The 13747-nt window shown below is 41.5% G+C and overlaps 1 protein-coding gene across 5 annotated transcripts in view; it reads right to left on the minus strand.

The window, feature by feature from the left end:
- Positions 1-209: 209 nt before the first annotated feature.
- AFG2A (AFG2 AAA ATPase homolog A) overlaps positions 210-13747 on the minus strand; it is a 332309-nt gene continuing 318771 nt past the window's right edge. For 3 of the 5 annotated variants that reach the window (XM_070770143.1, XM_070770147.1, XM_070770148.1), the window contains exon 16: positions 210-7979. In XM_070770143.1, coding sequence (XP_070626244.1) covers positions 7803-7979 — 177 coding nt within the window. In that variant the 3' untranslated portion in view covers positions 210-7802. The remainder of the gene's footprint in view (positions 7980-13747) is intronic. The other 2 variants (XM_070770146.1, XM_070770144.1) reach the window with 1 other exon arrangement.

Consider the following 13747-nt stretch of genomic DNA (forward strand, 5'->3'; position numbering starts at 1 on the left):
GGTGGCTCAGCAATAATGATTCAATTCAGGAGCCGCAGTAGATACGGGTTCTGTCTCTGCGTCAGGAAGATCCTGACGTGGCAGGCATGCTCCCCACTCCAGTACTCTTGCCTGGAGAATCCCATAGACAGAGGAGCCTGCTGGGCTACAGTCTGTGGGGTCGCAGAGTCCCACACGACTGAGCAACTGAGTGAGCACACAGGCAAATGAAAAAGGAAGCTATTATTTTTTTAATTTGGCACAGAAGACAAAAATTTTTTTCTTCACTTACAATGGAGATTGGGGAGAATCCAACAGTGAGCAAAACAGACAAGAATCCCCACATGCGTGAAGCATTTGGAGACAACAGAGACAATGTACAAATAAACAAGTAAAATAAAGAAGCAGCTTATGACAGCCACTTACAGCTAAACAAACATATTTAATCCAGAATCTGTGCTAAATGAACCTATATCATACCCTGAGCTCAATCCAGTGTTACATTAAACCTCCTTGGTCTAATATCCTTAGACTCTATATGCCCACAAAACATTCTCCCAGTGCCAGCATCTCTGCGGGAAGGAAGGCTGTATTTGCAAATGTTGGACTCAACTGCTGTGGGAAGGAAATGCCACAGTTGGGGTTAAAAAAAAAAACACAACAACTATTATCAGGTAATGTTCTGGAAAGAGGCAGGGCAGACACAGGGTTCCCACAGGAAACAGCACAGCAAGTCCCATCTTCTATTCTAGCCTCGCAGTCTTCCTCTAGCGCCTCCTACTGGCACAGCTACAGCTGCTGCTGCTGCTGCTGCTGCTAAGTCGCTTCAGTCGTGTCTGACTCTGTGTGACCCCATAGACGGCGGCCCACCAGGCTCCCCTGTCCCTGGGATTCTCCAGGCAAGAACACTGGAGTGGGTCGCCATTTCCTTCTCCAATGCATGAAAGTGAAAAGTGAAAGTCAAGTTGCTCAGTCGTGTCCGACTCTTTGCGACCCCATAGACTGCAGCCTACCAGCATCAGGTGGCAAAGAAGTATTGTGGTTTGCCAAGGAACAGTCTCAGCACTACAAAGCCAAATTTAGAAGGTTGGATTTGGGGTTGGATGAAAATTACTTAATGGACACAATGAATTAAAACTTCTTTGGAAAAAAACCACATCAAGTATGTAACATAGTGTAACCATCTTCATTTATTCCTCTATTGACCTAGCTTTCTTAAAGGTCACTCAAGAACCGCTGCTCAGTTGTGCCCAACTCTTTTGCGACCCCATGGACTGTAGCCCGCCAGCCTCCTCTGCCAAGAACACTGGAGTGGGTTGCCATGCTCCTCTCCAGGGGATCTTCCTGACCCAGGGATGGAATCTGGGTCTCCTGCTTTGCAGGCACATTCTTTACTGTCTGAACAACCAAGGAAGCCCCAAATGATCTTTCAACAGGGTAGAAGAAAGAGACCATATGCCACAGAGGAAGACGCGTACACACTCTAGGAGATCTGATATCCATCACGAAACTAAGATGTTTTCATTGTTTTTTTATTATTACTTAAAAAAAAAATCACAGCCTAGTGTTAGCCTATACACTGGGGGAAGTCGAGGTACGGGCACTGTCTAAACTAGGGAGAAGAGATGGGAAAGAGCGGTGGTGACCTGGGGGAGCTCATTAGAAGCCAGCAGCAGGGGCCCAGGGGTGGGAAGTGATTCACAGAGGGGACAATGCGGGCGGGGTGGGGGGGGGACTGAGTGGACAGTGAGGAGCTGGTGTTAAGCTTCTGCCACTATGTACTTAACAAATATTGAACTATGTGAATAGGAGAGTCCCAGAGAGTGTTTGAAGAGGCAGAATCAGTAGAATTGGTTATCGGAGGATGAAGACATAATTTGAGTATAAAAGAAAATGTGACCTTATTTTTTTGTTAACAGTCAATGAAGTCTGAGGCCATACTAGTTAGTTACATAATAATCTCTCAGTGAATTATCTTGGGGTTTTTACTCTATTTCCAAGTATGCCTTCATTGGCTAGCACTCAAGCAATAAAGATGAACAACTGATCTAGTTTCTGATATTTAATTATGTTACTGGCCATTGGTTTAGGATTACTATTTTTAGCATGTTAATGTTATCTTTACTTAAAAAAAAAGAGGCATGAATCCCATAAAACTGAGTAATTTTTTCTATTTTGATCTGTTAATATGCTAAAATTACTATTTTATCTTGAGTAATCATTTTTAAAAGGTACTTTTAAAGATTTTGATATGTAGCTAGTGAAGGGGGTTTGGCAGTATGTTATCACAGAAAGTATTGGGATTTCTTTTTCTTTATGCTCTGAATCAGTTTAGATAGCATTACAATGATCAGATTGAAGATCTAAATGAATTTTTGACTATATAATCATCTGTGCTAAAAATTTTTTGTCATCAACCATAAATAGTATTTTCATTATTTTCCAGATATTCCATTATTTTGATTTTGACTTCTTTGATCAAATAATTATTTCTAAATGAATTTTGAACTTCTAAGTAGTTGCTTTTGTTGTTATTATTGTTTCTATACTTATTTTTAGTTTTATTACATGGTGGTTACAGAGCACATTTTCAAATTGGTCCAAATTGTGTTGTACCTGACAGATAGCAATTGAAATATTTAACACATGATTTCTCTGTTCTCTAATTTCATTACAGATGAGCTCCATTTTCCATTTCCTTAGGTTTTGTTGTGTGTTGTGTGACACGTTAAACACTTCCCAGGAATGTTTATTACTACGTTTTTTTAAAAAAAGTAATTTTATGTATTTATTTTTGGCTGTGCCGGGTCTTCGTTGCTGCGTGGGCTTTTCTCTAGCTGTGGTGAGCAGCAGCCACTCCCCAGTTGTGGTGTGCAGGCTTCGCACCGTGGTGGCTTCTCCTCTCGTGGAACACGTGCTCTAGAGCACAGGCTCAATACTGTGGCGCACCGCGGCATGTGGGATCTTCCCAGATCACAGAGTGAACCCATGTCTCCTGCACTGGCAGGCTGATTCTTTACCACTGAGCCATGAGGGAAGCCTGTGGCTAAGTCTTGAAAGAAGAATCTACATGTTTTGCAATGATTTTGTAGACTATTAAAAAACTTGTAACATCTCTTTTTGCTTAAATTTGCTAGTGAATTCTGTTCCCCAAAAGATACATGTTACGGGGGTATATCTGACATAGAAGTTAGATAAAGTCTATCGATGCACACAACTGGCATAATGAAAAAAGAAGGGAGGAAAGCAAAGCAATTTGGAGAACCAGAATTCCTACATGGAGCATATTTGGAGACTATTGTTAAATCAATGCATATATAATTTCAAAAAGTGCTCTGATGGGTGCTCATCTTTAAAGGAAGGACTCAGGAAAACATGGCAAAATGAACCAAGACTCTAACAACCTCACATTCAAGGACTGAAGACATTATACATACAGGCCAGGGACATTATTTTATTCTATCTTTTGAGCACCTTTTCTACAGCCTTCTCCTGCTTAAGACAAATGAAATAGATACTCAGGTTTGTTTTTCCATAAAATTCAATAATTATTTTTCCAAAATGGAAAGCTTATATATTATTTTTTAAATCTGTTTTATGCATTAGAAATAGCACAGACCTGAATACTTTTCAAGCTAGGTTAGGGCGGTCGGTATTAAACTTGTAAATAAATTTTCTTGCTTGCAAAGAACTTAAAAGCCATTCTTCTAAGTTTTGTTATTAGAAGGAAATATTAGTTTCACTGTACAAACTAAAGTCCCTTGGAATGTTGCAAAAAGTGTCAGTGTGAATATCCCCAAACCCTGGAAAGAATATGAACCAGTGAAATATTTTTGACCAAATAGACGCCCCCAAACCAAGTTGTCCTTAGACAGGAAGCTGGGCATTTTCTTTCCTTGTTGAACTTAAATTTTCCATGAATTGTATTGTGTATTCAATCACAAATAATCCAAAATAATTGGCTCATACACCGTTTTAAATTCTGAGAAATCAAATCGTTACAGAGTTAAAACTAGGTAAACTCTCATCAGTGACACCTGACCTGCTCTTTTTTGCGACTCAGACCTTTACTGTTACTGCTGTAGAAAAGGCACAAACTTCAGGTAAAGGACTATCACTGCCTTTTCAATGGCAACCGTTAGCTCCCTAAAGATATAAAAAAAAAATAATAATTGGCTTGGAATCGACTACAGATGTAGTGATATAAAAATCTCTTAAAATCCTTAAATTTTACCTCTTTGTATGATCACAGTGCCACGGACTGACTCTGAGATTTAATTTCTCCCACCCACTGCAAGACGTGTAGCACCTAAATACTAACTTTCACGGACAAATTTCTTCCAACTTCACAAGGAAAAAATATCGTTTTTATATTTCTTTAATTTTGGATCAGTTTGAGAAGATGGATGTTTACTAAACTGATTGTGGTCATCAGTACATGACGTAAGTCCAGTCACTATGCTGTCTGCACACCTTAAACTTATACAGTGTTGTATGTCGTATCTCAATAAAACTAGAAATTAAAAAAAGCTAGTAGGAACCACATTCTTTCTACTTATTTCCTGGGTCCTAAAAACCTGATCCTTATTTACCTGTCTGCATTTTATTCCATCATGCCTGGTATTCCTGATTTTCCAGAAATGTGGCAGGTTGCATTGGAATCCATGGAGTGGGGTGAATTTATGATTATGATATTGGTTAGAATGCAGAACATGGCTATAGGTGCATTTTGCCCTTGCATCAAAACATGTCAATTTAAGGTCATCTTTTAAAAACTGTAAAATATTTAGGTATACAAAAATTACAGATTGTATTACAATCAATATTTGTATTCTCATCACTCAGTTTAACATATGAAGCATTTCAACTTTTCTGAGGAAATTCTTCTCCAATACTTAGTGTTTGGTTTCCATCCATGTAGTGTTCTACTACACGTCCCCTTAAACAACATATTACCTTGCATGCCTTAAAACTTTATTAAGTATTCTTCTGAAACCTTCTTTTTGAGACTACTGTTTTACATATAGCTATTTTATTTTACGGCCACAGTTACTGCACTGTATGAGTATTTCACAGAAATCCCTTCTCTTACTGACGGATACTGTTTCCAGTTTCTTACTACTTACAAATAATGGTAATATGATTTTCGCATTCATTACCTTGTTGAATAACTTGCTCTGACTTATACACTTGGGAGAACCATTGGGATTATAGGGTTTTCAACATTACTAGTTACGCTACTTGCTTTGTGAAGTGGCTGTACTGATTTATACTCCACCAGGAGAGTGTGGAGGCTCCACACGCCCTTTGGGATTATAAACTCTGTAAGCAGGGTTTTGGGGTTTCCCTGGTGGCTCAGTGGTAAAGAATCCACCAGCCAATGCAGGAGACACAGGTTCAGTCCCTGGGTTGGGAAGATCCCCTGGAGAAGGAAATGGCAACCCACTCCAGTATTCTTATTCTTGCCTGGAAAATCCCATGGATAGAGGAGCCTGGCAGGCTGCAGTCTGGGGGCTTGCAGAGTTGGACACAATTTAATAGCTAAATTACAACAAGCAGGATTTTAGTTCTTTAATTCAAAGCACAGACCAAGTCAAGAGAAGCTCTTTGTGGTCTCCCTGGCTTGTGGGAGAATGTTAGTCTGTTCTTACACTCAAGGTATTGGTCTCTAAAGATCTGAACATTACGTATGAGGCTCAGTCACAATTTCAAATGTCATATGGGCTAACGGGTCTGAGTGGCCATAAATACGTACACTCCGTGTAGCGTTTGCCTTCCTCTCACCCCCAGCACCCAGGCCCCATCTGAGAGTCTCAGTGTTGGTTCAAGCTTCCTGTTCTTGTTTGTAGTTTATAGGCAACAGGATTTCTTTAATTTTCCTGGTTAGGCCTTTGGGAATAAGTTTTTCTCTCATTTTCTTGTACCCTAGCACTTAAAGAAGTTCAGTTCAGTTCAGTCGCTCAGTCGTGTCTGACTCTTTGCGACCCCATGAATTGCAGAACGCCAAGCCTCCCTGTCCATCACCAACTCCCGGAATTCACCCAAACCCACGTCCATCGAGTCGGTGATGCCATCCAGCCATCTCATCCTCTGCTGTCCCCTTTTCCTCTGCCCCCAATCCCTCCCAGCATCAGAGTCTTTTCCAATGAGTCAACTCTTTGCATTATGGTCCCTTAATAACTAAAGGTATAGTGGGAAGCACAAAAGCAACTTTGAGGTTCTACTTATTTCAATGTGTAAGCCATAGTTTCTAATCAGCAGAGTCCAACAGATCTTTCTAAGTGATGGAAATGTTCTACAATCTAGTCTGTCCAATATGGCAGACACATGCCACATGTGGCCTTTGAACACTTGAAATGTAGCTAACAGGTTTGATGAACTAAACTTTAAAAATTGCTTTCTTTCTCTCTCTTTAAGAAACAATTATTTATTTGGCTGTGCTGGGTCTTAGTTGTGGCATGTGGGGTCTAATTCCTTCACCAGGGATGGAACCTGGGTCCCCTGCCTTGGGAGTGCAGAGTCTTAGCCATCGGACCACCACGGAAGTCCTCTAAATTTTTATTATTAATTAATTTTAATTAAAATCTCAACTTAAATAGCCACATTCCACTATTTATTTGATAGCACATTTCTAAATAGCAGTAATATTCTTCATCCCTTGGGAGATTTTCTGTAATAGTAAACCAATGCAGTCTGAGAAAAAAAACTCTTACAAAATCCACTTTTGAGAGTCAAAGGATGAAACAGTTGAGACACGACTTCAGAATATCCACAACCACAAAACTGTATAGTCTCGATATTTTCACAATCAGGTATCTCTCACCTTATGGTCTTTCTGGGAATTCTCAAAGACGTACAGTGACTAGGTTTAAATGCACAATCTTTCCCATCACCAGCTTCTGACCTGGAAGTCAGGCAATCAATTTCCAACAGCTTTTTCAAGGATATTTATGGAGTACTAGTGTCAAGAAATCTCAAGGACAAATAATTTGGAGCATAAACACAGATATTTAGAATGCAATGTAAGACAATATGATTAACAGTACAAGTTGGTTCTTCTTTCAACTGAAAAAGTTTACTGGTAACCTGGAAATGTGTACAAGTTAAAACATGAACACCTCATATGGTTTATTTATAGCATTTTCATGAAAACAAAACAAAACAAAACAAAAAACAACCAAGTACTTCTCTAGGCCTGGACTGAGCTTACATTTCCAAGTTTTTAATCTTTCCAAGGGCATTACGGGGTATGCGATAACTCTCAGTTCTTTGTTTCATTGCCACGAGTACAGACCTAAGAAGGCTAATGCCAAAAATGTATGCATGAATTATAATGAGAATAAATATGTAATTGGAAACAAGGTCACATAAGCCTGGCTGGAGCATTTAGCCATTTCACGGGCTGGCCTTCAAAATTAAAGATTTGTGAATATTTTAAACCGTGATTTCAACTACATGCATTTTCTATGTTCATGTATAAAACTGATGCCCACAGTTTTGTTTTTTTGGAAAAGCACTGAAATGGATTCTGAAGAAAGGAAAGCACCATGGGAGGAATAAACCAGGTCAGTAATGAAAATATAAAAGTTTGATTTTTAAAACTCAGCACACATTTCTAGATAAAACCAATTTTAACTCTTGTCCAGAGATTTTCATGGATATTTTCATTGTAACCATATGACTTAAAATGTCTGCAAGAATGGAAGCCCCTCAATCTGGTCAACCTATTTCAGACATTTCGCTTATTAAAGGCTATTTTGACACTATTTTGAAACAACCTTTCTCTACGAAGGATTTTTAGCATAACGAATGTACACATTCTCTCAGAGTGTATGCAGCCCACTCTTCTCTTGATAATCTTCATAGAAACGTCTCAATGATTCAGGAAGTCTGGGTGTCACGGTGCTCAAGGCTTGAGTAAAGTGTCTTTTCATAACGCAGTTGGCTGTAATGTCTTCTTCCAGAGCCAGCAGGGCTGCCTCTCTACAGACAGCTATGATCTGACACAAAACAAACAAATAAAAACAAAAATAGGATAAAAAGGAATAATAAAAAAAAAACTAGAGAACAATCATACTGTTTTTTAGGAATGTTCACATTTCAGATATTCATCTATGGTTAACTTCTACAACTATAAACTTATCCACATTGATCTCTGAGACTCATTCCACTTGAGTTTTCAAAAGGATAAGAAGTAATCACTTTAATTTCAAAACAATATATTAAGTACTGAGATCCAGGAGGCAAAAAGATGTTAGGTTATGGCATTGGTGCTTAGGAACTTACAATGGTAAAGGTACAGGCACAGACCTCTTCCCAGGTGACTCAGTGGTAAAGAATCTGCCTGCAATGCAGGAGACGTGGGTTCGATGCCTGGTTTGGGAAGATGCCCTGGAGAAGGAAACAGCAACCCACTCCAGTATTCTTGCCTGGAAAATTCCATGGTCAGAGGAGCCTGGTGGGCTACAGTCCATGGGGTTGCAAAGACAGGACTGAACACATACACTTCAACTTCAACAAAGACCTCTAACACAGGAAGACAAAGGGTGAGTGTGCGTGTGGCGGGGGAGGTGGGAGGGGACCAGTGATAAGGGCAGGGCCGAGGAAGGAGACTGATGGAGAGCGAGGTCCCGCGCATCAGCACACCTTGTCATAGCATAGAATTTCCACATTCCTTTCCACCTTTGATCTATTACCGACATGTAAAAGCATTTCTTTATGTGCATCTCCTTAATGAGTTCTTAAATCTTAGGAATATCAGATAGTGTTGTCTCCGTTTACTTTGGAGAGCTGCATTAAAACAGAGAGGTGAATTCTGTTTACTCAGCGAGGAAAGCTGGGAGAATTGAAAAGAATCTGGGGTGGGGGGGGGGGTGGAGGGGATGCTGGGGGAGGGAGGAGAAAGTGGGCGGTAGGAAAACGGAAGGGAGGAAGGTTCCAGTCTTGAATCCTGAAATGTGTTTTAAGCTCTCTGGACTTTAGACAGCGGAAGCAGGCTGATGCCAGTGTCATTCTAAAGACACATTACTGTGGTGAAAAGAGCTTGGTGGATGAAAAGAGATATTGTGATTTTCAGGGCAACAGGGAAAACAGTGATTGATATTGACTGCACCCTTATATCGGTAAATGAAAGGGCCAGCTGAAACACATTTGTCCAGCCATTCAGCATATTTTCTCTGTTTGTTCACTTACTGAAAAGAGCTCCTCTGCTTATGCTGGGCTAATGGCTGCCAAAGCAGTTTAGTAGCTTTTTAGGGGATTTAGCAGCATGTTTAGGGAGCTTTCAAAAAACATGCATAGATTTAGATGGCTTTGTCAAATTACCACAATGTAACTGTTAGTTCTGGGCTTCATTAATGAGCACTGAAGTTGACTATAGTGGTTATGCATGTTAATGCTTTTCCCAAAAGAATGGCTACCGACTTGTTGAAGGAAGAAACAAAACTTCTAGGGATTAGTGAAACAACCTCATCACACATTCTGGTGCAAAAAGGGCTATTTTGAAAATGGGATGTGATATTTAATAAGCACAGTGAAAGCATATAAAATGCCCACATGGTAAACTGGTTCCACTGTGTTCCAAAGGGACCTTGGGGACCTCTATGAGGAGGTGGTGGAACCGAGTGGGGAGAGCTTGGCGTCCTCCTAGCCCCGCCATCTGAGCAGCACTCTCTCTTGTGTGCAGGAATCTGAAGCAATGGCTGCAAGGCTGAACAGTTGGAAGCCAAATCCCTGGGAGAGGCAGAGAGGAAGGGATTAACCGTTTGCTGGTGCAATTCCAGCTCCCTCTCTCAGAACAGAAAATGCTTCCATTGTGTGGCTCCCTCCTCAGGCTAAGTAGAGTAGAAAGGTTACCACCCCATGGCCAACGCCTTGTCTTACACACTTTACCTGATACCTTGGAGAACACTGGACCCAGCATGAATGGCTACAAACATCTACTGAGTACCTACTATGTGTGCTAGACAATTACTAATGACTTTACGAATTAACTGCTATGTGACCAGTGCTCCGAGGTTTTGCACATGCAGTGATCTCATCGTAGAGGTAGGTGCAAAAAGTCTGAAACCAGCAAATGGTGTGGTGGTGGGTGGTGGGGTAGGGAGGTTGGGGTGAGGAAAGAAGGGGAGGTGCAAGGCTGCCTGGAACCTCTCAAAATTCCTGGAATTTGGCTCATGTGGCCAGAGATCAGGTGGCTAATAGCGCTGGCACATTTGAGAAAATGAACCCACAGTCTAGTAAAACTTCTCTCAAGACACAGTAATCGAATAGGGAGAAGAAATGATTATACTCCTCTAGTAACTGGAATCTCGGGTAGCCTAACACGGCAAGGTAGGGAAATACAGAGAGTGGCAAGTGAGTCATTGAGGCCTTCAAGGCTGTCCCTGGGGTTGGCTCCCTTGAGCAATTCCTCTTCCTTCATATCTGCATCTATAGATTTTCCTCTAAGCTATAGATTGCTTTTTGCCTTCAGCTTCCACGGCAGTGACAGAGGGGACACTGGCGGTGGTCAGAGCACTGACTGCCATTTGAAAGCTGGATGCTTAGTGACTTGGGGCCTCCAGTATGTGCTAACATTTCATAGTGATTGGCCTACTATATTGAGTACTGGCCTGACCCTTGATGAACAATTTCTATAGAATTGTGAGATACAGAAAACTTGGAGAGACCTTTGACTAAAGCACTAAGGAATGTTTGGTTTCGAGAGAGACGACCTTTAGGCTCTCTGGGAGATGATGACAAGGGAAACAGAGCAGCTGAATGCTGGTGCTCAAACACCTCACAGGAAGCTGGCCTCCGCTGTGTAGGAGGAGTCCAGCTGTTCACAATTCAAAGGTGGCTGAGGGCCTGCCTGAATTCTACACTTGCTTCAATAAACCTTATCCTGTTGCTTTTTATTTACAAGGGATGTCCTGAAGAACCAGCCAACTAGGCAATCCTTTCTGCCACTTCTATTTTTCTATTGTATCTGCTTAGCAATATACAACAAGTAACTGAGAGGAAACAGAACTCTACTCATAATTAACCAGTCATTCATCAATTAACACACACTGTACAGCTACTATCGGAGAAGGCAATGGCACCCCACTCCAGTACTCTTGCCTGGAAAATCCCATGGACGGAGGAGCCTGGTGGGCTGCAGTCCATGGGGTCGCTAAGAGTCGGACACGACTGAGCGACTTCACTTTCACTTTTCACTTCCATGCATTGGAGAAGGAAATGGCAACCCACTCCAGTATTCTTGCCTGGAGAATCCCAGGGACGGGGGAGCCTGGTGGGCAGCCGTCTACGGGGTCGCAGAGAGTCAGACACGACTGAAGCAACTTAGCAGCAGCAGCAGCAGTACAGATACTATGCAACAAGCATGTGAGGGCAGGTGGAGGATCCAGAGACACAGAAAACATGGTATTAAGAGGTACTGCTAGCAAGCAAAAGGAAAGTGCTTTGGTGTGGAAAGAAGGAAGAAATTACTGGTTCATAAACTGGAGTGTGAAGGACAGAATTTAGATATGGACATAGCAGAAGAAAGGACATGCTGGGTGGAAGAAATAAAGCGAGCAAGGTGGGGAGAAAGAGACCAGGAATTACATGGGTCTAGCTTCAGTATCCAAAAATGGAGGGAAAAGAGTAATTCTATCATTAAAATGTCACTGAAAATAATGATAGTTTTCAGAAGTCCTGTGGGCCATAATGACAGTGAAGGGTAGTCAATGACAGTCATCTCTAAACCCAATTCAAAAGCAGCTGATGCACTGGCAGCTGACACAGTGTAACTCCTAAAAGTGCCTTTGTTTTTACTTTTTTCCCCATAAAAGGGCTTTTTAGTAGACATCCCAGAAGGAAAAGCAGTAATTAGATTATTGGTTCTTCTATCCTAATTCCAATAAAAAGGCCTGAAAAGGCAAGTATTCTTAGGAGGTGCATTTCATGATGACTGGTTTCTATTTGCTCTGGGTCACTTACTTAGGCATGTGTTTCAAGCTTCCATGTTTCCCAAGAGAGGTGCAGCTTCCTGCTTGTTTTCATGGCCCATGCCAGCATTCCCCTTGAGATACTAGTGTCTTTTCAGAGGAAGAAGTATTGCATGATCAAATAAGTGTAATAGTATATATACTGTTTCCCACAATGCACAGTAGAATGTTAAAGATTTATTAACTTTAGGGAAGCCTAGCCATGATGGTCTCCTGAATCTTCTTTAACCTGATGTTTCCCCCAGAACTCTCTGCTTTTGGTGAAACTCCTACAAATAGCTATCTGTAGGGTTACTGCTTATTTTCTGCATGCACTCTGTGAAGTGCTAACCCATAACAAACAATCCAGTCTAGGCACAACGTGACTCTTGCCTATCTTACATCCATTTTTTCCCTTTGCTCTCCCCTATTCCAGAAGCAGGGCGAAGGCTAACAGAGTTTTGCCAAGAGAACACACTAGTCATACCAAACACCCTTTTCCAACAACACAAGAGAAGACTCTACATATGGACATCACCAGACAGCCAATAACAAAATCAGATTGATTACACTCTTTGTACGGGCTTCCCTCATAGCTCAGTTGGTAAAGAATCCACCTGCAATGCAGGAAATCATGGTTCGATTCCTGGGTTGGGAAGATTCCCTGGAGAAGGGAAAGGCTACCCACTCCAGTATTCTGGCCTGGAGAATTCCATGGACTATACAGTCCATGGGGTTGCAAAAAGTCGGACATGACTGAGCAACTTTCACTTTCACACTCTTTGTAGCCGAAGATGGAGATGCTCTATACAGTCAGCAAAAACAAGACAGGGAGCTGACTGTGGCTCAGATCATGAACTCCTTATTGCAAAATTCAGACTTAAATTGAAGAAAGTAGGGAAAACCACTAGACCACTCAGTTCAGTTCAGTTGCTCAGTCATGTCCAACTCTTTGCGACCCCATGAATCACAGCACGCCAGGCCTCCCTGTCCATCACTAACTCTCAGAGTTCACTCAAACTCACAGCCATCGAGTCGGTGATGCCATCCAGCCATCTCATCCTCTGTCGTCCCCTTTTCCTCCTGCCCTCAATCCCTCACAGCATCAGAGTCTTTTCCAGTGAGTCAACTCTTTGCATGAGGTGGCCCAAGTATTGGAGTTTCAGCTTTAGCAGCATTCCTTTCAAAGAACACCCAGGACTGATCTCCTTTAGAATGGACTGGTTGGATCTCCTTGCAGTCCAAGGGACTCTCAAGAGTCTTCTCCAACACCACAGTTCAAAAGCATCAAGGCCACTCAAGTATGACCTAAATCAAATCCCTTATGATTATACAGTTGAAGTGACAAATAGATTCAACGGATTAGATCTGATAGACAGAGTGCCTGAAGAACTATGGATGGAGGTTCATAACACTGCACAGAAGGTGGTGATCAAAACTGTCCCCAAGAAAAAGAAATGCAAAATGGCAAATTGGTTGTCTGAGGAGGCCTTACGAATAGAGAAAAGAAGAGAAGCGAAAGGAAAAGGAGAAAAGGAAAGAATACTCATCTGAATGCAAGTTCCAAAGAACAGCATGGAGAGATAAGAAAGACTTCCTCAACAATCAATGCAAAGAAATAGAGGAAAACAATAGAATGGGGAAAACTAGAGATCTCTTCAAGAAAATTAGAGATACCAAGGGAGCATTTCACGCAAAGATGGGCACAATAAAGGACAGAAACGGTATGGACCTGACAGAAGCAGAAGATATTAAGAAGAGGTAGCAAGACTACACAGAAGAACTATACAAAAAAGATCTTCATGACCCAGATAACC

Source organism: Bos indicus, chromosome 17 (assembly GCF_029378745.1).
Source record: "Bos indicus isolate NIAB-ARS_2022 breed Sahiwal x Tharparkar chromosome 17, NIAB-ARS_B.indTharparkar_mat_pri_1.0, whole genome shotgun sequence".
NCBI lineage: Eukaryota > Metazoa > Chordata > Mammalia > Artiodactyla > Bovidae > Bos > Bos indicus.